The sequence below is a fragment of the Eleginops maclovinus genome, chromosome 12 (genome assembly GCF_036324505.1).
Source record: "Eleginops maclovinus isolate JMC-PN-2008 ecotype Puerto Natales chromosome 12, JC_Emac_rtc_rv5, whole genome shotgun sequence".
Classification (NCBI taxonomy): Eukaryota; Metazoa; Chordata; class Actinopteri; order Perciformes; family Eleginopidae; genus Eleginops; species Eleginops maclovinus.
Window position 1 is genome coordinate 12,985,474 of NC_086360.1, and position 27,517 is coordinate 13,012,990.

General features: G+C 38.8%; 3 protein-coding genes across 3 annotated transcripts; 2 read left to right on the forward strand and 1 right to left on the reverse strand.

Moving 5' to 3' along the window:
* The first annotated feature begins 1,783 nt into the window (after positions 1 to 1,783).
* gp1bb (glycoprotein Ib platelet subunit beta) lies at positions 1,784 to 6,378 on the forward strand. The gene is made up of 2 exons (XM_063897418.1): positions 1,784 to 1,868; positions 5,187 to 6,378. The coding sequence occupies exon 2, from the start codon at positions 5,198 to 5,200 to the stop codon at positions 5,792 to 5,794; it is 597 nt and encodes a 198-aa protein (XP_063753488.1). The 5' UTR covers positions 1,784 to 1,868; positions 5,187 to 5,197; the 3' UTR covers positions 5,795 to 6,378.
* A 140-nt stretch (positions 6,379 to 6,518) lies between these two features.
* Positions 6,519 to 16,691, forward strand: cep78 (centrosomal protein 78). The gene is given in 17 exon segments (XM_063897417.1): positions 6,519 to 6,689; positions 7,927 to 8,195; positions 8,351 to 8,526; positions 8,784 to 8,856; positions 8,960 to 9,063; positions 9,221 to 9,346; positions 9,348 to 9,396; positions 9,513 to 9,626; positions 9,953 to 10,017; positions 10,143 to 10,245; positions 10,745 to 10,862; positions 11,045 to 11,087; positions 11,213 to 11,368; positions 11,517 to 11,594; positions 12,197 to 12,378; positions 15,051 to 15,183; positions 15,641 to 16,691. Coding segments are annotated over 16 exon segments (2,337 nt in total). The 5' UTR covers positions 6,519 to 6,689; positions 7,927 to 7,933; the 3' UTR covers positions 16,196 to 16,691.
* A 4,557-nt stretch (positions 16,692 to 21,248) lies between these two features.
* Positions 21,249 to 26,342, reverse strand: cdo1 (cysteine dioxygenase, type I). Its single transcript, XM_063897534.1, has 5 exons — positions 26,087 to 26,342; positions 24,792 to 24,869; positions 23,975 to 24,132; positions 23,123 to 23,292; positions 21,249 to 22,209 (listed from the first exon to the last, which is right to left on the reverse strand). The coding sequence occupies exons 1-5, from the start codon at positions 26,254 to 26,256 to the stop codon at positions 22,180 to 22,182; spliced, it is 606 nt and encodes a 201-aa protein (XP_063753604.1). The 5' UTR covers positions 26,257 to 26,342; the 3' UTR covers positions 21,249 to 22,179.
* Between the last annotated feature and the right edge of the window lie 1,175 nt (positions 26,343 to 27,517).

A 27,517-nucleotide genomic window follows, 5' to 3' on the forward strand; every position in this document is an offset into this window, starting at 1 on the left:
ACTACGTCCCCATCGTGCACAAATGACTGACAGACTTTTGGCCAATTTGATCTTTTGCAAATGCAATGCAGCATAGGGCCCTGACATAGAAAAGCACAACTCTGTTCATTGTCATGTTCATGACACTTCACATCTAGCACACACACACACACACACACACACACACACACACACACACACACACACACACACACACACACACACACACACACACACACACACACACACACACTCTTTTTTGGGAGTGAAGATATCTTGTATAAAGTGGTGATATGTTTGAAACGGTTAAGGTTTTGAAATGAGTTAAAAAGACTGAAAACACATTTGGAAAAGTTATATTCAACTGTTTTTGTGATCCTCCAAATACATGTTTGAGGGTGAAGACATGTTTTTTAGTTCAAGGCTAGATTTAAGTTTTAAGGTGGGAAGTGTTTTGCAAAAATGAGGATCTTTTGAGACAGTTATAGTGCAATAAGCAATGGAAATACAATCTCAGCACTTTCTGTGGAAATTACATTTGCCTTTGTTTATTTCAAATGTGTTTGAACAATGTTCTTGGTTTGATAAATATATACAGATCTTAAAAGCATACATGATTTGTGTAAATATTATTTCTCCGTTGTTAAAAGGACTCGAAAGGACTTGAAACTCAAACGGTAGGACTTGGGACTTGACTTGAGACTTGTCGGTCTTGACTTGGGACTTGCTTGTCTTGACTCGGGACTTGACTCAGGACTTGAAAGCAAAGACTTGAGACTAACTTGTGTCTTGCAAAACAATGACTTGGTCCCACCTCTGCTTTACTGGTCTCACTAAGAAATCTATTAGAAAGCTGCAGCTGATTCAGAACGCTGCTGCTCGAGTCCTCACTAACACTAAGAGAGTGGATCACATCACTCCAGTTCTGAAGTCTTTACACTGGCTTCCTGTCTGTCAAAGAATTGATGTCAAAGTTCTGCTGCTGGTTTATAAAGCATTGAATGGTTTAGGCCCAAAATACATTTGTGATCTCCTGCTACATTATGAACCATCCAGAACTCTCAGGTATTCTGGGACGGTTCAGCTTTCTGTCCCCAGAATTAGAACTAAACATGGAGAAGCAGCGTTCAGTTATTATGCTCCAAATATCTTGAACAAACTCCCAGAACCCTGCAGGTCTGCTGCAACTCTTACTACTTTTAAATCCAGGCTGAAAACATTTCTTTTTGCCGCTGCTTTTAATTTAACTGTTCTTATCTAACATTGCACTGTGACTTTTATTCTGCATCATAACTTTTATTCATGTGTTTTACACCTATTGTGTTTATTTTATTATTTTTGCTCTTAAATTACTGTTTTTAAATGCCTTTTTATATTGTGTTTATGCTGCACTACTTCTAAATGCTCTTAATGTCTTTCATTTTTGTGAAGCACTTTGAATTGCCTTGTGTTGAAAGGTGCTATATAAATAAACTTGCCTTGCCTTGCCTTTACATTATCTTAAATCCACAGCATTTTACAGGTTATTAAATAATTGCTAATATTAAGCAATAAATTATAACATGTTTTTATTTGAAGCTGACCTGCTGTAATCTGACTAAAGAACTCCTTATTATTTGTAGGAAACTTCAAAGTGAACACTCACTCGATTTTACCAAACGTATTTTCCAGTGAACTTCCTAATTTGTTAAAAAATAAGAACCGCTTAGATTAAGAGTTGTTGGGGATACTTCCCATGTCCTATTAGACGTCTTTGTGCGTGTTCATATTTGTCAGAGGTCTTTATCAGTTGGTAGCAGCTGGCTGTAACACACACACACACACACACACACACACACACACACTTGGAGGAAAACACAGTCCACTCGTGAAGACACGCAGCACTGAAGGTAAATGACTCTCCTTGAACTTATTACTAGTTTTAAGTTCTGTATCTTTCTTAAAATCATTGATGCTAAAAAATGGTTTCCTAGCTCAATTTAATGTAACCTTATTTATGATGCAAAGGACAACATTATGTGTCAATAATATAAAATAAAATATCATGACAAATAAAAAAAGCTGTCAAGTGAAGTTCAGTTTGGGAGAATAACTGTTTTAAAGGAATGGAAAGAGAATGTAAAAGATTGGTTTCAAATATATCCCACCAACATCTAATACAGTGTCAGTGCTTTATGCCCCTCACTGTTTATCGAGGGTTCTCACATGGGGTCTCGGCCACAGACGGGAATGTCCTGACCTCAGGGTTGAGATTTCGATTTAGAGATCACACAATGAGTGAGGATAAGAAATATATCTGAAAGCCTGCTATGGGTTATCAAATGTTCCTTGTGTATGTTTTGTAGTGAACCAATACTATCAAAGTCAAAAGTCAAAGTCAAAGTCCACTTTATTGTCAAAGTTTCCACATGTTTTATACAGTACATACAGAACATTGAAGTACCGTTTCTGGCAGTCCCACAGTGCAAATATAAAAGAACATATAACATAAAAAGATAAGAGCGTAGAAAAAAAAGGGGGGGATAAAAAGGGGTATACAAAAAAAAAACTGAGTAATATATACATATGTTTGACACAATCAACACAGTTTGATGGTAGTGCAAGTGGTTCTTAAGTGCAAAAAATACTTTGTGCAAAGTACATTTTCAGTAGCAGCGGAGAATAGAAAGTGACTGGTGCTGGATGAGGGACGGGTGTGTGAGGGAGGGGGATTAATGTCCTGGTACATTTCCATTGAGTCTGTGGGGAAAGGTGGGTGGGACGGAGGGCGGAGAGGTCAGGGGAGAGATGGGAGAGGGGGTAGAGGGAGATGAGAGAGGGGGAGAGGGAGGGAGGGACGGAGAGAGGGGGAGCGAGAGGAGAGAGGGAGGGAGAGAGGGAGGGAGGGAGGGAGGAGAGAGACAGGGAGGGAGAGAGAGGATTGAGGGAGGGACGGAGGATAGAGAGATAGCAAGAGCGGGAGGGAGGGAGAGAGTGAGATGAGAGAGGGAGGGAGGGAGAGAGATCAGCATCCTGACCGCCTGGTGGAAGAAGCTGTTCCTCAGCCTGGTGGAGCTTGAGCGGATGCTGCGGAACCTTCTCCCTGAAGGCAGGAGGCTGAAGAGGCTGTTGGAGGGGTGGGTGGCGTCCCCCGCAATGCCGAGTGCTTTGCGGGTGAGTCGGGTGCTGTAGATGTCCTGTAGTGTAGGGAGTGAGACCCCTATGATCTTCCGGGCAGAGTTCACGATGCGCTGCAGGCTCTTGAGGTTGGAGGCGGTGCAGCTTCCAAACCACAGCGTGATGCAGCTGCTGAGGATGCTCTCAGTGGCGCCTCAGTAGAATGAGAGCATGACGGGGGGGGGGGGGGGGTTATTGATAGATTGTTATTTTGGCACCAACGGGCCAGCTGGTTCACTTCCTTCCTGTAGTTAGTCTCATCGTTGTGGCTGATGAGACCAACCACGGTAGTGTCGTCAGCGAACTTCACGATGTGGTTGGAGCTGTAGCTGGGTCAGCAGGGTGAAGAGAAGGGGGCTGAGTACACAGCCTTTGGGGGCCCCCGTGCTCAGTGTTAGTGTGTTCGATGTGTTGTTGTTGACCCGGACAGCTTGTGGTCTCTCTGTGAGGAAGTCCAGCAACCAGTTGCAGAGAGTGGGTCTGAGGCCAGGTCTGTAAGTTTACGCACAAGCTGCTGGGGGATGATGGTGTTGAATGCTGAGCTAAAGTCTATGAATAGCATTCTGACATAGGAGTTCTTAGTGTCCAGGTGTGTGAGGGCTGGGTGTAGAGAGGAGGTGATTGCATCCTCTGTGGACTGTTTAGCTCGGTAGGCAAACTGAAACGGGTCCAGGGAGGGAGGAAGAGCGGATTTGATCTGCTTCATGACCAGTCTTTCGAAGCACTTCATGATGGTCGAGGTCAGTGCGACAGGCGGTAGTCGTTGAAGCAGGCTGGAGATGACTTCTTCGGCACAGGAATGATGGTGGTTTCCTTGAAGCACATGGGAACAACAGCCTGGCTCAGGGAGGTGTTAAAGATGTCTGTGAGGACATCTGTGAGCTCCTCTGTCATGGAGTCTGTCTGTCTGTCTCCTTTCATATCAACACAGTGCTACGTTTTAATAAATTGTATAATGTTGGTGTTCTGATCTGAGAGAATATATGGCAGCAAAACAAAGTAAAAGACTTCACATCTAAAGAACACCACTAAGTACAGCCTCACAACCACAGATCTGACATACAAAAAGTTTGAAGTTTCATATTGATTGGGATGTACTGAAGAACACCTACATTGTTTTTGTCATCCTTTTAGAACAGCTGTTGAACACCAATATAAACATAAATAAAACAGTCTTCAATAATACCACAAAGAAATGTTAATGATAGATAAATGTAATTTATCTGTGTTTAGATAACACTGGTCCAATGTCAAGTCATAACCTTGACAGTCATTTTGCCTACGCTTACCTTAACCTACATGCCAGTCATCAGTTTGGAATATAAAGGTTTATTTTTGTGCACACTTTGTATGTTTATAACAGCTACTGTTCAATGCGAAACTAAACTTGCATATTCCCTCCAGTGACAGCTAAATTATCACTTCTTTTTTTGGATTCAAAAGATATATAACATACAGTCAAGAGCAGACTGTATGTACCGAATGTAGGAATAGTTTCTGTCATTTAAGTGTTCCTACACACTATACTGAATATATCAAACATCAAGAGGTACAACAAGCACTTTCTGCTTATGGTTTCCTTTTTTTGTCTAATTTAAAACATGAAATTAATTCAAGGTGACCAGTATTTGAATAACTACCCTATACTCAAGTAAATGCACCCCAATGTGGTGAAAAGCTGTGCATTCAAAGTTTTACTTAGGTAACACCAAAATACACTTAACTAAAGTAAAAAAGCATACTCCTTATGCTAAAGGTTCCAAAAACATAGCTTTTATTGTTTTACTGTTGTCTAGCTTGTAATGTTATTCCCCATGAGTCAACGTCTTATCTTATCCTTACTGATAATAATGTTTATTTGTTAATAATATTTTGAATAAAAAATATAACTGCAGAGTAATTGATTTTGTTATATAAACATTATTAAGTAGTAGAAAGTACAGTCTATACTCTGAAATGTAGTCAAAGCATAAAGTAGCATGGGTTGGAAATACTCAAGTCTCAAATTTGCACTAACATCCCTCTATGAATCTTTCTTGTCTTCTCTCCAGTGATTGGTACCATGAAGGGGCTTCTGCTCCTGTGTCTGCTCCTCTTGTTTGGAGGTCAAAGGTCATCCGCCTGTCCTCACCCTTGCTCCTGTCATGGCAGTCAGGTGAATTGCAGCAGCAGGTCTCTCACCTCTTCCTCGCTGCCCATCAATTTCCCTGCAGGCACAACTTCCCTCTTCCTCCAAAACAACCGACTGACCCACCTCCCTAATGGGTTCCTGGAGGGTCTGACCTCTCTCCGCTCCGTCTCTCTCCATGGAAACCCCTGGGAGTGTAACTGTGGCGTCCTCTACCTGCGCGCCTGGCTGCTGCGTCAGCCCACCTCCCTCACATCACATCAGGGCGTCAACTGCAGCTCCCCTCCTGGCCTGAGGGGGCGGCTGGTGGTGCATTTAATGGAGAAGGAGGTCCTGGAGTCCTGCCACTACTGGTATTGCGACCTGGCTCTGGCCTCGCAGGTGTGTCTGTTTGTGTTTGTGGTGTTGCAGGCGGCTCTACTCGTGGCACTCATCGTGTTTCTAAAGAGGTTTGAGAGGCTCTCCAAAGAGGCGAGGAGAACCACGGAGGAGAGCTTCACAGTGGGGGAAAGTCTGAGGGATAACAACTAAAAGGACAGCAGCATCTGACCAGCAACTGTGGTGTGTTAGATCCAAAAAAATGGGAAGAATATCGGTTTATTTATTTACACACTGGAAAGAAAATGTATGTATTGTTTTGTTTTTCAGAATCTAAATTTCATTTGTGCAGAGGCAGGCATAGGTTGATAAATGAATGGGCTCCTATTGACTCCATATATAAAACATCATTTAATGAGACTATACCAACCACAAAGATACTCAAAATGACCACAAAGGAGGAGGGGGTATTTGTGATGGCCCAACCCCTGACTAGCACAATTTGTCAACCATCTGTGACCATTCGTCCTATACCACTATAGAATAGCCTATAATAAGAAAGATGTCAAATGATCTGCACTAAAGCTCAACCAAAATAGATTTTTTTTATGCTGAATGTTGTTATTTGAGTGTGAAATTACCTTCTGTATCGGATGATATTATTTTTCAACATTGTACTTTTTTTGACAAGAGTCCTGAAAATGTGGCAATTAAACTGTTGTGACTATTACATGTACTAAAAAAGACATTTAACAGTTGGAAAATAAAAGTGCCAGTACTGTCTGGTGGACATACCACACAGTTTCAATTCTTTGTAACTTGTCAGTTCAATATTAGTTAGTAAGTGACTAATTGTAGAGGGAGCAAAAGAAGGCTAATTATTAGCCTAATCTCTATCCAGACCCACTGTACCTCCGCCCCGGTAGGTGGCAGCACACAGTGAGGATGAGGTGAGGAAGAGGCTTCCCCTTTACCAGTTACCAGCACAACAGCGCAACTTTTGAGCTCTCGTCAACATCTCTAACAATAACAGAAGTTGTCAGACAGTAGTCAAGAACAAACGAGAGAGCAGTGCCTCGACGATAGAGCCTTCAAGCATATGTGGAAGGTATGTCATATTCTTTATAACAGTTGTTTAATAGTGCATGAAAGTGCAGCTAAAGACTGTTTACGGCTTCTTAGTTACCGCCTGCCACTTTCTTTCACTACCAACGGTTGCTAGGAGCTTAGCTTGCTAACGCCCCACTTGCCTCTTTTTGTCTGCAATCTACATCACCACAAGGTATAAAAGTAGTTGCATATACTTATATATATATAAGTATATGCAACTACTTTATAGCCAAGCCAAGCCAACCAAACCAAACCATCTCTTTTTAAGCTACTGTAATGTCTAACATTGATGTTAAGATGTTACACTGAAGTCTGTCATCTTTAATGGGAGGTCAGCTGTGGACATTGGTGGTAAAAGTATTCGGATTGTTTTGCTTAAATAAGTAGCATTACTTAATTTTAAAACTACTCGGTTAAAAATAAACGTTTTACAATCAAAATATTACTTTAAAAATTATAACGTTAGTTGCATTCAAATATAACCAAGTGCCATAAAATAAAAGTACTCGTTATTTCTAATGGCCCATTTCCGAATCATATATTACATTACAGATTATTATTATTGATGCATTAATGTCTTTATAGCAACTCGTAAATGTATGTAGAGCTCATTTAGTTGACCTTGTGTAATGCTGCTGGATATCCTAACAGTTAGAATATCCAGCAGTAAAAAACTTAACAGATTGATATATTAATATAAACTAATATATCAATATGTTTGTTTAGTAGTTGATTTGTATTGGCAGATGATCTAAATATTAAGCATTACTAGTAACTAAAGCTGTCAAGTAGATGTAGTGCACAAAAAGTACAACATTTGCTTTCAAAATGTGGTGGAGTACAAGTATAACTTAGCATTAAATTGAGAATACTTTGTAAAGACCAAGTACCTCAAAATCGTACTTGAGTAAATGTACCTCATTACATCCCACCACTGGCTATTGAGGAAATGTTAATTGACTACATATATTTTGGTGTTAGCTCTGAAATACTTAGAATATTTATCCCTACTACTTGTTAAGTTAACACTTATCACATTTGGTTATCTTGCTTAAATGGAGGTCACCCTTTTTGGTATCAGATATCCGAATATGTACTATTGTGACTTTGAAAATCTGTCTATGTAGTAATGTACAAGAGGAGGTAGAAGACACAATCTCATGGCATCATTAACCTTAATTTATTTTGACTTTTGAAATGCTTTTAAATAACTTTTTAAAATACTTTTGTTACAGGTCCAAGATGGTTCAAGACAATGCTCACATTCGGGGGCAGGGTGCCCAGGACTTTTTGGCATACTATGAATTTGCCTGTGCCAGACAGGATTCAGTACCTCTACCTTCTGTGAAAATGAACCTTGTCAAAGGAATGCTGGACTTTAATGGAGACAGATTCAAACTCTCTGACTGGCCACCAATTTTAAACTCTATTTGCATCAACAAACACTTACACCATATTGCAATAAGTAGCACATACCAAGCTAGTCTGGCTTCTGGAGATGCAGGTAAGGCAATAAATAAACCTTGCACACCAAGTGATAGTGGGAATAACTGCTGTTTATGACCTCTTAATAACTAATGCTATTCAAACAAAATAGTTTATTTCACTTGAATGTCCAATTTTGTAAATGATCATTAATCGTATCACCACCAATTCCAGACAAAAGGTTCTATAAGTCTTGTCCGGGGAAGAGGATCCCAGCCGTTCGCTCTAAGGACATGACATTTAAGTTGTGCAAGGCCCTGAGAGAGTGTCTGACTATCTCTCCTAACCTAAAGACTCTGCAGCTCAATGGACTTCCGCTGAAAGAAAGGGACCTCATCACATTGACAAAGGTGAAAATATGAACTGCAGTGCAAAGAGTGACGTTTCAAACATTTTATAAAAAAAAAAAAAATGTATACAGAGATGTATACATCTGTGTGTTGAAATATAACTGTTTACCATAATTGATGTTGATTACTGATATGTAGTATGAGTAAAACCTAACCTATTGATGTGTGGGACAGAAAACCTGGGTGAATATTGATATAAGCTCTGTTTAAGAGTGACATTTGGAAGACTAATGAGACTTACATATATTCTGTTCCAGGGTTTTGCTAAAAGTGTTTCCTTGGAAAACCTATCTCTGGCTAACTGTCCAATCTCTGATGAAGGCTTAGAGGGTTTGTATATTCCAAGTATTGTTTTGTTCATCATGAAACCTTCACAAGATTGTGTAGTATCTGAGCATGATGTATTCGTAACTTTTATGTTCCTCTGTTTCAGTTATTTGCCAAAGTGTGAAGTATTCTACAAGCATCAGGACGGTAGATTTTACCGGATGTAATCTCACCTGGAGAGGGGCAGAGCATATGGCCAACATCATTAAGGTGTAACATGTCACATTTTAGACTTTACTGACAAACTATATTTAATCTGTTTATATATTCTGTAGTGGTTATTAAATATTTGTAAAGCCAGATCCTTCTAAAAAAATGAACTGTATATAAAAAGATAATTGTATATGAATGCAAATGTTTCTCCCAGCATCAGGGAATGCAGAGACATGGTACAGCTTGGGCAGAGTCTCTGAGGTATCGACAGCCTCAGTTTGAGGGAATGGGAGGTCTCCGCCGTGTCACACTGAACTGTAACACCTTGATCGGGGACCGGGGGGGGCGCTGCTCTTGCACATGAACTGGCAGAGGACCTCTGGGTTAAAGGTTAGTAGGTGTTTTGGTTTGACAGAATAACAATGAGACAAAGCAAAGTATGTTTTGTTTTCCTTTTGGTAGGCATTTTGCTCACGTTCTATTTTGTTTTGTGATTGGTTGAACAGCTGTTGACCTACAGAGGTGTGGTCTGTCCAACGAAGGGGCTCGTCGTTTGCTGGAAGCCTTGAAAACAAATTCTACCCTTTGTGTGCTGGATATCCGTAGTAACCCTTTAATTGGTAAGAAGCTTCCTCAATAAAAGTTACAACATTTTCTAGATAAACTTTCACAGGGGAGAAAGCTTTGGACAATATTATAGTATATATATATATTTGTTTCACACAGAACTTGGAGGTGTAATAAGCAGTGCAGCCTCTAGATGAAGCTAGTGCTCTAGATTAGATGTTTATTTAGCTGCTTCCCAATGGAACACTTGTTCTAACCAAATATGTAGTGTTTCCATAGCAAAAGAGACCATAGGTTCTCTAAAATAATATAATTAGTTAGTACTACAAGTGTATTCTGAGAAATGCTACTCTTTAATGAACGTTTTGGTTCTTCACAGACAAGGTTCTAATCAAAACTGTACTAGAGAAAGTACTGATGAATGCTGACGGACAGGCTTCAGAGGTTAGTGTATAGAACTAATGTCTTTATTCAAAGTCTTCAAGAATGAGTGAGGTTGTTGCACGCTTGCTTCCTCTTGGTTGCAAAGTTGTAGTAATGGCTTGTATTTTCCTCATGTTGTTCTACAGTACTGCTGGATCAAGCCTGCAGCCTCAGAGCCACAGAGAGTGTCTGCTCCAAAGAGGCGAGCTCTACCCAGTACAGCCAGAGGGAAAACTACATTTAGGATAGGTAAATGAAGACATTGCACAACCTGCAGTGTTGGGTCTCTTTTGTTGTGTTTGAGATACCTTCTTTTATTACATACTTACCTATGTTCTGTTACCTTTTGGCTTTAAAGTCATCTGGAGACATGGTATGAACTTCTTCCTCTTCTCTCTTTGTTCAGCAGTTCTCCAAATTGTTTGATATGGTTTAGATGTCCTTGAAAAAAACGTTTTTCAGCGTTCTACCTTTATTTAGACTGGATAATTATGTAATTCCTTGGTAGAAAGTCAACCCTTTTGATCCGCCTTGCCATTAATACCCTTTAATACCCTTTAATACATTTCAAAAGCCAAAGATGTAGCGTCCCATGCTGTTCTTTAACTGATAGATACTAAAATTATTTTTAACTGGACTCATTAGCCTTTATCCTCTTTTGCTTGTGATGTTTACAACCACCCCGTGTCGCTTAAAGCTCTCCCTTCATGAATGTCCAGTTTATAACAGTGCTGTCTTTCTGGTGCAGCCCCTCGTAAAGGAACATCTCCCAGGGGACGGGGTTCAGGCGCTGCTCCGACACAGAAGCCTTATTCTCGCTCCGGATGTGTGCCTTGGCGAGCTGCTGCACGAGCTGAACGCCAGAGGTGAGGAGATGTTGGCAAACCAATTAACACCGTTTTTTATTTAAAAAGAATGATTACACTTTTTTGACTTGAAACAACCAGACAGTACAGTACCTCCTTTATTTACATGGCATTGGCCTGGTATCGTTTTGATGGCGCTCAGTGAATCTAAACTAATATTCTGTTTGATGCCTTTGTTGCAGAGGTCTTCCTCCTGGAGTTTGTGTGATGGATCAAAGCTTTCAGGTGAGTTTTTCTTTTGTTCATGTACAGTGTGTCACTGTACAAGTTACACAACAAATGAAAATGTGTCTGAATAACCCCGCAAAGCATAGACAAAATGTTTTTTCACATTAATGGTTTATCATTAGGGTGCAGCTACTGTGAAGGTAACTATGGAGACGGATTCAGAGGAAGATGACTATGAGGAAGCTGAAGATGAAGAAGTTGTGGTGGAAGTGGAGCAAAGACCATCTGCTCCTCATCTCCAGGACAGGATCACGGAGCGGAAGTTTAACCATTTACAGGTTTGTCACATCAGGCTAACGAACAGCTTGGATCTTTTTGGATCGTTTTGAAGTTTTGTATATCAGACAAATGCTTCTATTCTGGACATTGGAGTTTATTATGAAGCACTTGGAACATGCTGTATATCTGTGTGTTTTACACCTGCAGATGGAGCTAAAAGAGTGTCGTCTGAGGCTGGCAGAGGAGCGCAGAGCCAGGCTGAGAGCTGAGTCAAGGCTCATGGAGGTAATGATGATCTAAAAATAATAACATATGATTTTCTCTCCTATTTATTTTTCTTCAATTTTCCTATTTTGCAACTGAAATCTTGTCTGTGCCAAGCTTTCTGCTATCACAAAGCAGGATGTTGACACCACACTAGCATTATATAGTTTAAGGGTTGGTCAGCCACACTGAAAAAGGCCTTGGATAATTATGGTTGTTTAACTCTGAAAGTGTTTATTGTTCAGTCTGAAATTGAGAGAAATCTCCTTAGATCGTAGGCAATGAAAATAAAGATTGAAATTAAATCCTCATTATAGTGTCAACTGTGTTTACAGCACCGCACACACAGTGAAATTTAGCCTCTGCACTTAACCCATCCTATTATGAGGGGCAGTAGACAGGTATTATATACGCAGTGCCGGGGGGAGCAGTATAGGGGTCTGGTGCTGTGGTCAAGGGCAACTCAAAAGGGGACACTTACTTGTCCCAATTTTGTCATGTTTGTCACCGGTCTAAGTTACAGTACTGTGTTATGTCCATAAAGATGGTTTTGTAAATGAACAAACAAAAGACTTTCTTTAAAATGCTCTTATATCCTCTATTTTGTTGTTATTTCTGATCAGTTCGAGTTGGACAACGCCCGTCTTCGTGATACCAACCTCTCTCTGTCAGCGGCGCTTGCAGCCACCGGCTCTGCATCAGCACCAGCGGCTCTCAGTGCTCTTGAAGATGAGGCAGTCCTTGAGAGCATCGAGAGCTCCTTCACAAAGTTCCATGCTTTCCTGGATCTCCTCAAGGATGCTGGGTCGGTACTCTTTTACATTTTTCAATTGGACATTGCTAATTTGTTCCTGGAGACTGTCAGTCTCATGAGCTAGCTGGTAATTCCACTTCTGCATCATATGATTTTGGTTTTTCACACATGCTGACTTGCTAAAACCCTGGGTCACAAAGGAGATTTGTTTCTTGTTGGAACCAAGTTAACTTTTATTGTCTTTATCAGATTTAGTTTTCAGATGATTTCTTTCGGGACCACTATAACCATTGTTATTATCAATCAGTATATTATGTTTTTAGGTAAATGTTTATTAGGTGATAGAAACCAAAGTGATTCCTTCAACTTTATAGTTTGCCAATTGTTTAAAAACTGCTCAAAGGTCATTCATTTACAATCATCTTTAAAAAGTTGTCCAACTAGCGCTAAGTAACACAAAAATAGACTTTGACCTTGTATATATTAAAACCACATCATGTTTGGTAGATGATGATCATCAGGAATCAAAGTGAAACAGGCAAGTATTTTGAGACCTTGTGTATGATAATGCTGGGATGATGTAATGTGAGAAAGGGCTCCTGTCACATGACTGAGGGTAAGAGTTGACTCCGTGTGCACCCAAATGCCAGGATATTTGTGTAACCTGACTGCTTACTGTAAGTGAAGATTTCAGTTTCATTCTGAGATGCCCTTTCAAAAACAGTGGACTATTTGTTCCTTTTTTCTATATTGAAATGCCCTTATGATGCAATGTGTTTCACTTTGAGATGACCACTACTTTCCATTCATTAATTTTGGCCTTCTGTATTTGTCATTAAGTCCTTATCTACCTATGTGTTTCATTTGTTGCTTTGATCGGTTGCCTTGACATCGTCAATGGCCATTAGCAGATTCTGTGTCATTTTAAAACTTTGGCCATAAAGTGCAGTAACAAGGTGGCGAAGCCTTACTTTGCTGCCATCTTTGTCACCTGCAATTACTCTCATCAACAGTGTACAGCTGCATTTGCTGGGTTCGCTGCATAAATAAAACACACACCGTCGCTCCTACCGTACCAGAACCCAAAGTGTGCCCTTAAAGTTAGTTGAACACCAGTTAGGGTACCACATAAAATCAGATCATGTTTTTGCAGTTGAGATGTAGCAAATATTGAAAAGGCATTCAGGTTAAGTCTATAGATCTTAGACAAATAAAAATGTATGGTGGACTCCTTACAGTTTTCCCACAACTCTTAATATGAAACAACAGAACTTTTTGTTTTTAAAGCAAATGAGCTCAGACAAGCCAAATCAACCCGGCCCGCCCAGCACAAAATTAAATATATAAAAGATATTAACAGTTAAACATCTAGTGGGAGATCCAGATACCTTTCCTCCAGAAATTGGCGTGCTAAACGAATGCTACAAGATAAGGGCTTAGTGTGTTGGTTGGTTATTGACTAATGGTTGTACAACCCTAAAAAAACATATCATAAAAAGTGACAAAGTGGCCAAAATCTGATCAGCTCATTTTCAGACAGGTTTTTATATTAATCGATAAGGACAAAAAGAGAGAATCTTTTTCCTGAAACTTTCTGAATCTGTTAACACAGAGGGGACAAATATTTATGGATAAAAGACATGAAAAAGTGGATTTTGCATAAAAGGTGACCTTTAATATTTGTTCATCTGCTACTTGACAAATCCAGTTTTAGTTCAAATGGTTTAGATGTTGCAACAATAAGTGTTTTTTTAAGCATTAGTCTTTCCAAAGTAGTACTGAATAATATTGTACTTTATAAAATGTGCTTATGTTAAAAAATACACACGTTGTTAAGGCTGGGTAATATATTGATATTGTGATATGAGACTAGAATTTCTCTTTGTCAAATATTGTCAAAGCACAAATCAACCTGTGAACTTTACAGTATCATTGCAATATCAAGGTATGTGATAATACATTAAGCGTTATTTGATTTGCTCTATATTTCGACCGGCTCTAAGAGTTGTGAGGTTGATGGTCCATCATACTGGACTGCATGATGGCGTCAGATGTCAAAGTGAAAGTGAAGTATAGACTCTTTGTGCATTCATAAAGACTTAAAAGGTATCCTATCACTGTAGGGGGGGGGTCAGATCAAGGGTGTTTACCAAAGGACTGGGTTACTTTTTGTAAACGGACTGCTTACTGTAAATAGTATGTTGGATTTCTGTTTCGTTCTGAGATGCCCTTTAAAAGGACACAGGTCCACTTGTTGTGATGCTCTATTTAGAAAAATGGAGCCCTGCCTATTTTAAAAGACACTTTCATTTTGACAGGATAGGTTTCACTGTGATAGAGCATAGAGTTTTAATTTATATTAGCCTTTGAGTTCTGATTTCTTTTAACTATTAACTCTGATTGATTGAAGTTGATTTTTTTTCAGGCAAATTTTTGTTAAAGAAAATCCTTGTATTAAAAAAAAATAAAGATTATTAATATAGTACATTACATACATAATATATGGATGTCATTCAGAGATTTTACCAGTGCATCTTCAATCTTTTTATGTTGCGTCCACTGCCATTTTTTATTTCCCATTTGATTAGGGCAACCTATATATGTATATATAGGAATTTGATAACTAACTTTTGTCAGTTTCTAACACTACTAGAGGGTATGATTGAAATGCATATACGCCTTTCTTTAACGCTAATTGATTTAATCGCTTCTTTTTTTTGTAGTCTCGGCCAATTAGCCTCAATGGCTGGAATTGACAAGTCAGACTTCCATCCTCCAGGAAGACCTCAGCTCTCCTCTACCTTAGGACGAGGGGAGTATGGGGATTGTCAGGAAAAGACTGATGCTCCCTCTTTGGTACGGCAATACAAAGCAATGTATTGGAAATGTTTGCCAGTTACAATGGAAATGTGATTGGGATATCATTTCCGTTTCATGGTATTATTAAAATTGTAGCAGATGTTAAAGGAGGAATCAGCACCTCACACTTCTGTAAACTGAACCTTTACATTTCAGAACTGCGTGTTATATACCAAAATATGTGTCAAATTTGTGGATTTAAGTTTTTGATACCAGTTACTTCTATTTCATTTCCCTCTGTGAGGCGCTTGTTCCGTAATGCTACTCAGACACCCATAAGTTGGGTTATTTTGAGTTTTGCCGACTCGGGTATTCTGTTTATTTGTTATATTTCCTAAGTTTGTCTCTATTTTCTGTAAGTATCACTTGAGTCCTAGGCTGTATCATTAATGAAGTGGTTCGTTTAATAATTCTACTGAGTGTTTCTCATCAAACATGCAATTTCTGATTTCAGGTAGACGTACGCATCCCACCTGCTCCTCATGTTACTCTGCCTGAGATCACGGGGCTCAGATCTCCATCCTCTGTCAGGGAGTTTTTGCGTGAAGACAGGCTACAAGATGTGGTTTCCCATCAGGCCTCTGAACCTGCAGAAGACCCTGGTTTCAGAGAAGAAGAGGAACCAGATCATTTTTCAAAGCCCGACACCCAGCATGACTCAGGTTCTGAGCACAGTTTCCGTAGCCAAAAATCCTTCGATGGGGTTTCTTTTGGCAAACCCTTTCAGTCCAGCCATCCTAAGAGCAACAGCAACTCTCACAGAAGCAACGGCTCCCATGGATACAGCTATGCACAGAGTCACTCTTTCCATAGCAACGGCTCTCATGGTGGATTGTCCGTACGCTCAAGTGTCAGTGACATTATTAGTGACAAGGCAGACTCTGTGGAATTAGTGAGGTCGGGCAAAAGGGGAGAGGGAAGGCTACTGTCAGCCGGTGACTCGGGGTCAGAGTGGAAGGTCCGGGCTCTGGGCCGCCTCGGGGGGCCCTCAGATGATGAGTCCTTCTGATCCACTAACCAGAGAAATGAAAACCTCTGCTTCTTTCTGTTACTTATGTATGATGTAAATATACTTCTCATGCTTTTTTGGAATACTTTTTGTTTTGAATCTTTGGAAGAAGCAAGACCGTAGTTTATACATCTTTAGGTCTGCATAACAACTCATTTAAACATCTTGTTGCATTCTAGCCAAAGCACAGGTAGTTGAATATCCTACCAAATTAAAATGTGTTACTAATTGAAACACACAAAAAAATGCAATGTATAGTTTTGTAAATTGATTGGCACTTAGTGATATCTACAGTTAAAAAAGTTGGAATTCCGTAGAATGTAAAGAAAATATTTGGGTTTCCAAAATCAGTCCACTTCAATCAAGTCTCCAGTTGTATTTTCACATGAAATACCTCCTAATGTCATTCATGTGGGAACCCATCAAAACTCAGGAAAATAATCTTAAAATGCCATTTCATGGGAGCTTTCAGTAAATAAATATTTTGTTTCATGTGTACTATGTCTTTTTTATGGCTAGAAAATATTTTTGATAGATATTTAATTTTAAAAAGTATTCTATGATGAAGAGTTGGTATCAATTGTAAAGATACTCTGCAAATGTTATATAAACATATTTGCAGTTTCAAATGTTTTTAAGCTTCTTAATTCAATAAAAACACTTTGTCAAAATGGGACATGTAAGAAATGCTCCATCACAGCGTGTAACAAACCTGATATTGCCCCAAACTACCTGTGAATATCACATACAGTAATTATGCCCTAATGTACCTTGTTTATGCCATAAACATGTTAATGAGAAATAATAATGGTGCAGAACATGCATTTCTTTGTAGAGGTTGTACATAAGCTCCGGTAACAGGCCCAAAAGTTTCATTCATTCATTTTGTTTACGGTCATCTTTGGGTGCGTTATCCTAAGAGACAAGTATAGGTGACCAAAGCATGACTGTTGTGGGTTAGAGTGGAACACAGTGTACTGTTGGAGTGTGCGTTTTCCATTAAACATAAGCATTAAAAGTGCAGCTCTTGGAAACGGTGACTTGAAGTACTGCATTTGTAAAGTCCTCACTGTCCTAATCTTTTATTTTATTTTTTGCAATTGTTTATGTCGGTCATTTTCCACGGACACCTACCTGCTAATTATGTTTGGATATTGTCAGGGTTTGGGGAAACAGGACCCAAGTGCAGTAAAATGAACGGGAGGCAGGTATGGGTCCAAACAAAAGGCGAGCTTTATTTAAATTAAAGCTGTACGTTCAACCAAAAAATAACCACACCAACACTTACCAGGGGATACAGGGACACTGGGAACAGGAGCAGACAGACGGACTGGCAGGAACAGGCAGATAACAGGTACAGGATCAGGTAGGAAACGACGACCGAACAAGAGACAAAAGGGGAACCAAGACTAAATACACAAGGCTTATCACCAAACAACACACAGCTGGAGAGGGGAGGAGAAACACAGGGGCAACAGGTGAACACAAGGCCCCATCCCCGGGAAGGAGGGAAACTAAAGACAGGGAGTGAAACTCAACCTGACACAAGAGGGGAAAACCTTTCAAAATAAAACACAACACAAAGACATGACAGACACGAAACCAGGATCATGACAGATATTTTCCAGACTGGTATAGAGGTTTGTAGTAAGATTATAGTTTTTGATGAAAATGATGTCATTTGTTATTTGACAGTTTCTCAGTTTCATGGGTGCTTCATGGACATGTGTGACAGCAATCAGTGATGTTTAATGGCATGATGTGAATCAAATTCTCAGTTAATGCACAGTTGCTAACAAGCGCTAAGTCACTTTTGCCTGACCCATTAATTCTGTAGCAGTGTTAACTAAAGTCTAAAATGTAACCGTATAGCGCCCTGTAAAGAACATTGCTATTTCAGTTTGTTTTGATGACCTTTCTGAACTTGCGTTTCTGTTTCACAGAGTCTATTAATAACATGAAAAAGGATTATTATAGGGTCAGACTGGAAGCTAAGTTTTATAACAAAAGAAAAAGTAAGATGTCCAAACAGAACACATGAGCTGCTGGACAGGAGCCAACACTGAGTCACTGGGTACTGAAACCCCAGGGTTCGGTGCTCTTAATGTTGTCTGCAATTATAACATGAAGGGAAGTTCTTCCTTTCCATTTCTTGAACCTTGTGTGAGTAATAAATGACTCTGATACTTACGGAGTTTATATCTGTGTGATGAGCGATCTGCTTTAGAAAAACCTTTAATGGGCATATTAATCATTTTTAAAACAGCTCATCATTTAAATACAGAGTGATGTCAGTATACAGTAGGTTCAATTAGAAGCTTAAAGGCCATGACTGTGCAGAGCAAGGGCTTGAATACTCCTGCGAAAAACAAAGGGCACTCACGCCACACAATGATGATAGTACTCCGTACGATCCGCTGTATGAATGAGTGTTTCCCTATCAATATCCCGAGGCCGCTTTGATAAGGGAGTCATCAAAGATCTTCTGATTCTTTCGGTGTCCCAGAACATGTTTGTGGTTATCGTTTCATTACAGTGTCCCAGACTATACTTTGCACTATTAATCTCAGCACTGCAAGAACAAAGTAAAGGATTAGAGGAAACGGTGTGAGAACTTCTGTAATGGTTTATAATCTCCCCCATAACTATAGCTGCTCCTTAGATATGGAAAGAACAATAGCAGGGATAATAGAGAGCAGTGTGTGAGAAGGCAAGGAAAATAGGATAGAGATTTAAAAAAAAGTTGAGATGGTGAGATAAAGCTGTCGCAACAAAAACAAAACATGAAAACTGACACACTGCCAAATATTTCAGAGACATAATCGTAACCCTTTGTTTTGACTTCATACCAAACCTTCCTCCATCTGGGCCGGCAAAAGATTTCCTCCAAGATCAACATCTCCACTGTGAGGAAATCACAGTTATTATGCATTCTTGTTGACCAAAGTAACAAACAAAAAGGGCATTCACACTTCATATGTTCAACAGGTAAAAGTCACATGAAAGAAAGAGAAATATCTGATATCAAAAATAACACAGAAATATAACTTTTGTTGGAACATTCGAAGATGAGTAATATTAGCTGCATGTACTGTGTGTTAAAGAATAAGAAGGAACCCCATAATCGTCCCACAGAGGGGAAATTTACATTCTGCATTTGACCCATCCTAGTGTTAGGAGCAGTGGGCTGCCATATGTACAGCGCCCTGGGAGCAGTGCAGGGAACGGTGCCTTGCTCAGGGACACCTCGGTAGCACTGGGTCTTTCAGAGTCTTCCCAAGCCAAGTCCCAACGAACTTCGCCACCACGCCCTTATAAAAGGGATATGAATCATTTGTTCAGTATGTGATGTCCAATGGCGCACCACACCATAAAAAACATAAAAATCCAATACAGTCACATGCAGTAAAAGAGGGGAGGTTGTTTATGTAAATTCAAGTGCAGCATAGAGCAAGCAATCTATTTACACCAAAAAAAAAATCGAAACCAACTGACAACCACAAACTTATAAGTAATCAAATACGGAAAAAACACACAGGAAGAAATATTAAAGAATAACACATTAAAGAAGAAGTTGTCCAGTCACCAGTGTTTATCTTATCTTCAGCATTCCTTAAAATGATATGTAACTTTAAAATGTGCAGCTGTCGCTTATATCCCAGTGCCCTTTGAAATATAGAGATAAAAAGATAGTATTTTATTAAGATGAGCATCATTGGTGCAGCTTTAAAGAGAAACCCTACCCTGCATTTTGATAAATAATGTAGTGATGTCCCTCATAAGATGTTTAATTCACATTTAAATCAGAGTCCTTGTTTCAATACAAGAAGCTCCTTTGTATTTTTATTTATGTTGATGAGTCAGCAATATCCTGATATGGATTGCTTTGTTTTATTGAAGGATAAATCAGGATGCACCATTATCACTTGATCCAAATATCAGTGTGTATCAAGATAAAGGGTAGGGCAATGAAGGCTGTTATACAACACTCTGCAGGCCATCCAATGGTTGACCTGGTACAGAGATTTATCTATCAATCTCACCTCCCTGACACACTGTGTGCTCTCAGCAAAGGCAAATAATGATGAAATGTGACTACTGACGCATATTGTTGTTTGCCCAAACTGTCCATTTTGGCCTGTTTGAACAAAAGGGTGGATGTAAAAAAATAAAAAGATCTGAGAAGGGAGACAAATAAAGGTAGTGAAATCCAGGGTTGTTGAATTTTCATTTTAAATGTCACACAAATGCAGCTGGACTGACCAAGTGTCCTGGCTTAAGGACACTTTATTTTCTTGTGCTTGAAACAACAATTAAGGAGATCTGATGCGCAACCATTTTTAATAATACAATTACGGGAACTGGTAGTTATGTTAATCTGTTGCAACTGTGACATTCTCTCATGTGTTCTAGAACTAAGTGTACAACAGTGATATACACAACAGATACAAAGGACAAGGTAAGTTTCAGTAGTTATAGTAACACTAGTGTGTGTTAATTTTACAGAGAAATTAAGCTTTGCATGTTCACTCCCGTCTTCAATTGTGCCTTATCTTTCAAATTAATTAACTTATACTTGCACGCTAAGGAGATACAAATTGGAACAGACATCAGACAGAATAGCTGGTTCTTGAAAATCTTTATCAATGCCCCAATAGCCTAATATGTTTATTGGTCAAGTTAATCATCAATCAATATTAACCTCGTATCAAAGTACAGAGGGCAACGCTTGCATTAGTTTGTTTGCCAGGCTGAGACCAGACAGCTTATCTCTTGACAATTGGTTGCAATTTCCACATTACTCTAATAAACTTTCATTGTCTATTAATCAACCTTTAGAGGTTGCTAGCAAATATTAACTATATCAGTAAGAGGTACTGAAGCAAACACATTTAAGTGTTTACACCCAGCATCCCACAGCAAAAGGCACACATGTACCATCAGCTGTTATTTTGGCTTTTGACACTTTCGCCCAGGTGTACCAGACAAGCTCTTTGCATACAGACACATTTAACTAACAACACAAACCAAAAATAATGAAGTCAACACAAAGTGCAGTTCTACAAAAGTGTAATGGTTTTTATTGCGCTACAGTTATGGCCAGATTTATCATTTACTGCATCACAGACATCATTCATGCATATGACAGTGCTATGAGAGGTGCTACGCTGCAAAAACTACACACTATATAAATACAGCTACAAGTAAAATATGCCAAAATCCTGAGAAAAGCTATGAGCTTTATCTGAACATATTGTCTAATAACACAAAAGACTTGTTTAAAACTTGGAGATGAATACATTAAGGAGTAACACGGAAGCTCGCTGATTTAAAAACTCTCTTCCCTGCAAATAAATTACAACCATCGCACTTTTAAAACAACACAACTCTAAAGCTTTACATTTCTTTTTACCAAATGCAATTGAAACAAAAAAATGGTTACAATTTAAGATTTTCAACACAATTTGAGTGGTATAAATTGACAGTAAATACAGCTATAAAAGTGCTCGATCGATAACAAAACTGTTGATTGCAGAAAATGTTTATGGATAAAAATTAAACACTATAATGTAAAAGCAATATTTCCCCCCTCTTTGAAAAGCTAAAGCTCTACTCTTAAACTATGGGCCATAATTTTACAAAAGTGTGGTTACACAGGTCATGGATGAACAGGAATGTTGTTATTGGAAAAGGGTCTCCTCAGGCCCAGCAAACAAAAGGCAGATTCAATCCATGTCCAAGCCTATTCATGCATTCGTCCTGTGCTCATCAGTATTTGCCAAGCTCACACTGGGCAGCGATAAAGCCATTCTAATTACTGGGTTGTCCTTTTGAACCAGCCCGCTCCTGATTTTTTAAATGGGTTGTTTAGTCATAGTACATCCACATTTCGCTTCCCCAGCAGTTTTTCCTTGAAACAATTTCACAACATTGTCATTTTGAATGCAACTGTCTTCATCATCAGGAGCCTCTTTTGGTGACCATTAGTTGTTCTCTTGTGAAACTGTGGTCTCCTGGAAAAAGGGTGGAAACTAGTCAGACTAGGGTCAGGTCATTAGTCACTGAATAACACATAGCTCTTTTCTGGTAATCCTTGTAGTTCTTGTAATTGTAGTCCTCCCCTAAGCTAAAATAGAACTATTTTCAGTTTACACAATTAGACTTAAAATTTGCACTGTATGACAGCACAATTGATCATGCATCCGGACAAATCAACCTCCTCCCAAAACCTTGAGTTGAGAGCTAGAGGCATGTAGTGAGTTAAGTTTGCGGTGTGCTCACACTTACGTACTTCTACTATCTTATCTCCTCTGTTTGGTGTTGCAATCTAATGCACAAACTTAACAGTGTGATGGTCAAGGTATGCTTATATAACTTGAGGATTTCAGATAAGACCGCAGTTGTGGCAAGGGGACCACAGCAGGCAGAGGTCCTATTCTTTAGGTGCTATTGTTTTACGTCTTTTTGCTTAATTTGTATGCAATTTATTTTGTGCAGGAATTTAGATAAAGTTTAAAGGAAACATTAAAAAGCATCATTTTTATTAAACCTGCAGCAACTGTAACATTTTTAATGGATTTGTAATGGAAACTTCCTATTAAACCCCTGAATCTTCAAGGGGTGCTGCAGCGATTTTCTGCAAGCCATGCTTAATGAGAGTGGTGAGACAGTATAAAAACTTCCCACTTCCTGCTCATAAGGCAGAGCTATATATTTAGGCTGATAGTGTTTGGCATGTAATGCTGTGTCAAGCCAACAAGTCACATATCACAGGGTTTAAGTTCCCACATTTAGAGTCTCTTAACTTCCACCTACAGAATTTACTTAGTAAAATATAGGAATCCAAAGACCTAAACATACTTTTTAATTACTTTAAATGTTCATTGAACATGTACTGTATGTATATAGTGATAAAAAGTTGCTTACAAATGGAGTCCTCTCCCCGTTTTTGCTCCAGAAGGTCATCTTGACGATGTTCTTGTGCCCTGTCCGCTGGTCGAAGGTCTGGCAGGTCTGGAACGGGGGACAGTACAGGTGCAAACTGGCAGCGCACTCTGTGTGGCTGCCATTTTCCACACGATGCAGGCCAATGGAGTCTAGAATATCCACACACACACACACACACACACACACACACACACACACACACACACACACACACACACACACACACACACACACACACACACACACACACACACACACACACACACACACACACAGACATACATGCATGATTGAAAAACATACATTTAGACCACTGGAATGCTGTGAATTGAGGCTCACACAGAGGCACTTCCTGGCCTTGCTGTACCCAACAAACATCACACCAGGGCTCTGCTGGCTCAGGGAAACACTCCCTCAGCAGCGAGTTGGTAGAGACATGAATACCATTCATTGTAAAGTAAACTGACTCCTCTGAGACCAGTTTGACATTCTGTAATTGCAGAGGTTGGAAAATTTGCCATACTCTGTGCTGTAAAAAATGCCACAAAAGTTACTAATTTGCACAGACTCTGACTGTGACAGAGATAATATATATTTACTCTAGGACAGAAGATGCGGAGGGCTTTTGTGTTATTGTACTGAACAAGGCAAATAATGATAATAATACAAATAATAACAATGATCACACCTTGCCCCTACACAAACAAACAAGTATTAATTAAATGATGAAGTAATAATAATGATGAATTAACAATGAAGTCTAGTTTAAGGAAAAGAAACACTGTCCGGTTTCTCAAGTGTTAACTGAATAAACACTGTCGGCTTTCTCACCATTGATGTAAGCAACCTTGTTTTCCTGGAGAATTCTCTGTGACTTGAGGACCATTTCTCCTTTGGATTTATTTTCCGGCCAGTCAAACAGGGTCTCCTTCAGTTGACCCTGCAGCAGCTTCATAAAACAATGCGAGTCCGAGTGATCATGGATGCTACTGCAAATGGAAAAGATACACAGAAGCATACAGTGTGAGGTCCTTTTCATAACCACTGGAATAAAAGCTCCATTACAAATCTGCCATTGAAATTCTGGGATTCATCAGTAAAGTGGGATGGTTTTAAGTAATTGTAGTCTATTCTTTTGGAAATTCAAGCTGTTCCTCCAGACTGACACATAATACTTAACACATATTTTCATGTAATGCCCATTTTTATGCCTGTCCTGCTTAAATGTTTTGTTATATGTTCATAAAAACACAACATAACAACATTACATTTATATTATCAACCCAAAACAAACTCAAATGAATATCTCAATTTCTATACCCTTGTGTGTCAGGTGCTCAGGTGATATAAGCTTGAAAGGAGCAACATGTAATAGATATCATTAAATACCTTCTGTTTGGACAACCTTTCCGTGTGTAGCACATTGGACTCTCTTTATCTCCATGATTGTGGTACAATTATTTCCACAGAAAAAACACTTGAATACACGATAGATTTTATTGCTTTATGCAAAATGTATAATAGTTTTCGTTGGCAGTTATTGCTAAGATCTTGCTAAATAGCTCAACACAATTTGGATAGTACTGTATGATGCAACAAATAAGTAACAATAATGTTTAAGTTAAATTTGCATGTGCAAGCATCTCACCTGCCATGGCCTTCTCCCCAGCACAGAATCATGAGGTTGAACTTCCCGTTACCCTCGTCTACCAAGTTTCTTGTGTACCTGCAGAACAGAAACATTTGTCAAACTAACTGGGAGATATGAAGTGCATAAAAATGTCCCAAAGGAGTCCAAAGAACTTTGTCCCAAATTGTAAATTAAATGTACTGTGAGTGTTTTGGTAAAATTGAGACATGAAACAAACCCAAAGAAACATATGCAACTTTACATTGATTCATAATTCTCAATAATTTTTTTTAAGGCAAAGCTAAATCTCAATGTGACCAACATTTAAACACCATGATGTTTATTTGATTTTAATGTCAAATATGCCAACATGATCCTCATTTATTGCAGTTTTCACACAGTAAACCGGTTATAGGATTACTTATAATGGACAACTATTTAAAAACCTATATACTTTTTTGTCACCTGCATTAACAGACAACCAGGCGTTTTTTCTTTATTTTATTTCCATACAGATAACCTTATGATGTCATATAGGCCAGTTTGGGTCCATGCTTATTCTGTAAGTGTTTGAGGCAGCTGCAGCTCCCCAGCGGACAACAGACAGTCAGTCGGGTGTGTGTCTGTTCTCAGTGTTGATTGGATGGCACCCTCACCCTCCCTCCATTGACCCCTCACTGATCACAACACTGAAGCTATTCAAAACGCTTGGATACAGAGCACCCATATTTTTTTTCTCCACAGCAGATTTAAACATTTAGAATTTAAAACAAACTGTTTTGTATAACGTTGTCAGCCTAATGTAAAAGTAGCGTTTCTTAATAGAATGCATTTATATTAATTTTGCCGACAATTCGGGGTTTTTCTCTTTTTTATAAAAAAACGATGTGACGAAATCTGCAATTCTGCATGGAAACAAGAACTGTTTTTTATTCAAACACGAGAATTATTATTTAAAAATAAATAAATGTATTGAATTAATTTAGTTAATGCGTTCAATTGTTTGCAAACGTTATGAATAACCTTCTAAGTTCATTATATTCGTCCTTTTTGAAGGGCAGTTCCTACGTTTCTATAACAGCCATCGTTGATTTGCAATAAAATCAGGATCAGTGGATACAGATACACAATATTAACAATAGTTAAAATATGATTGTAAAAACAACATTTGGACTTAATAACACACTAGGCCAAGGCGACAGACAAGGTTACAAAACTACAGTGCAAAGTGCATCAGCATAACAAATGTGTTATATCTGATTAGTTAGCAGCAGTCAAATGTCATGAGTGTTAATAAACAATCACATTTTTACCTGTACTGGTCGAACTTTGCATACTTCATCCAGTCCTGGGGGTTGCTCTCATATGCCTCCATTATATTTTGAACCTCCTCAACATTGATGTTGTCACTCTCGAACATTTTATGTAGGATTTTTATCAGGTCCTCCAGCGATTCTGGCTTCTCCACCTCTGTATGCTCCATCTCTCTGCAGGAGGTTATTTGTTTTAGATATTTCTCTTTAGTCAAAACAACAAGTCTCTCGTACCAACTTTGTGTGCTCGCTACTTTTTATAGGCTGGTGCGGCAATTTGGGGGAGAGCTGGTGTTGGACTGTACCATTAGCTGCACGCCCACAGCACGTATTCTCATTTAAATATGCGTTTTCAAGAGAACATAATGAAATATGGCTAATATGTGGATTCATTTTCATCACAATCACACACATGTTCTGTATAATTTTTATTTTGCACGTTTTCATAAAATGCATGCATTCATCCCACACATTAACAACTTGGACTAATCCTCTTTGAGTCCCAATTCCACCACGTTGTCACAAATACAACCTCCCCCTTTCCCTCTCTCTTTCTCATAGAGGCATTTCCCCAACAATAGATCTCCAGCCTCGTTTTGTGTGCCCTTTCCTCAGAAACTCAATAACAAGCATGTCCAAGGTGTGTGCAGACCATGAGCTCACAAACAAGTGGGGATTTAAAAGAAAAAACATTGAAGAAAATGTTTGGGTTTTTTTATGATTTGGAGAAAACAATATCATTTGCAGGCATTTAGCATGTCTGGTTGGATATGATACATATATATATATTTTTTAGGAATGTTATCACCAATGTTTGCACTAGGTTATTATTTCATTATGAGATGAACGGTGTGCTTCATTACGAAACATATGTATTAAATGGTCCAACTAATCTCTTTGCGAGAACTTAATAGGTTAAAATAGCCAGAGGAAAGAAGAAAGAGTAAGAACAATGGGGAAGTAAATCATTAACACTGCAGATGCAAAATGATTTACTTAATTTAAGACTTGTGTCCTTTTAACTACACTTAAAAATGGTCTCAAACCTAAAAAAGAAAATGTGATTATGGATCATTCCAAAAAGACATGTGTACTTAATGAGTGTGATAAAGTCCGTGTATGAAAACTCAACTAAATTAACCTGTGTTTTGATAGGGAAATATATATATATTCAACTAAGTTAAAAAGTCACATATCAGGAAATCAAAATTAGAAAGGGTTTCCCACTTTAAATAGAATGTAAGTGTCAACAGTAAAAGTTGAAATTTAGTAGATGCTGCTGCATTACATATGTTACAACTCCAACGGTGCACCACTTTCATCTGAAGTTTTGGATCAGTAAACAACAGGAGGCAAATTGAGTAAATGCCTAAATGCTTGACTTACACGCTTTCTGTGCAAAGTACTCATCTTTGTTCATACTTTAAGTTA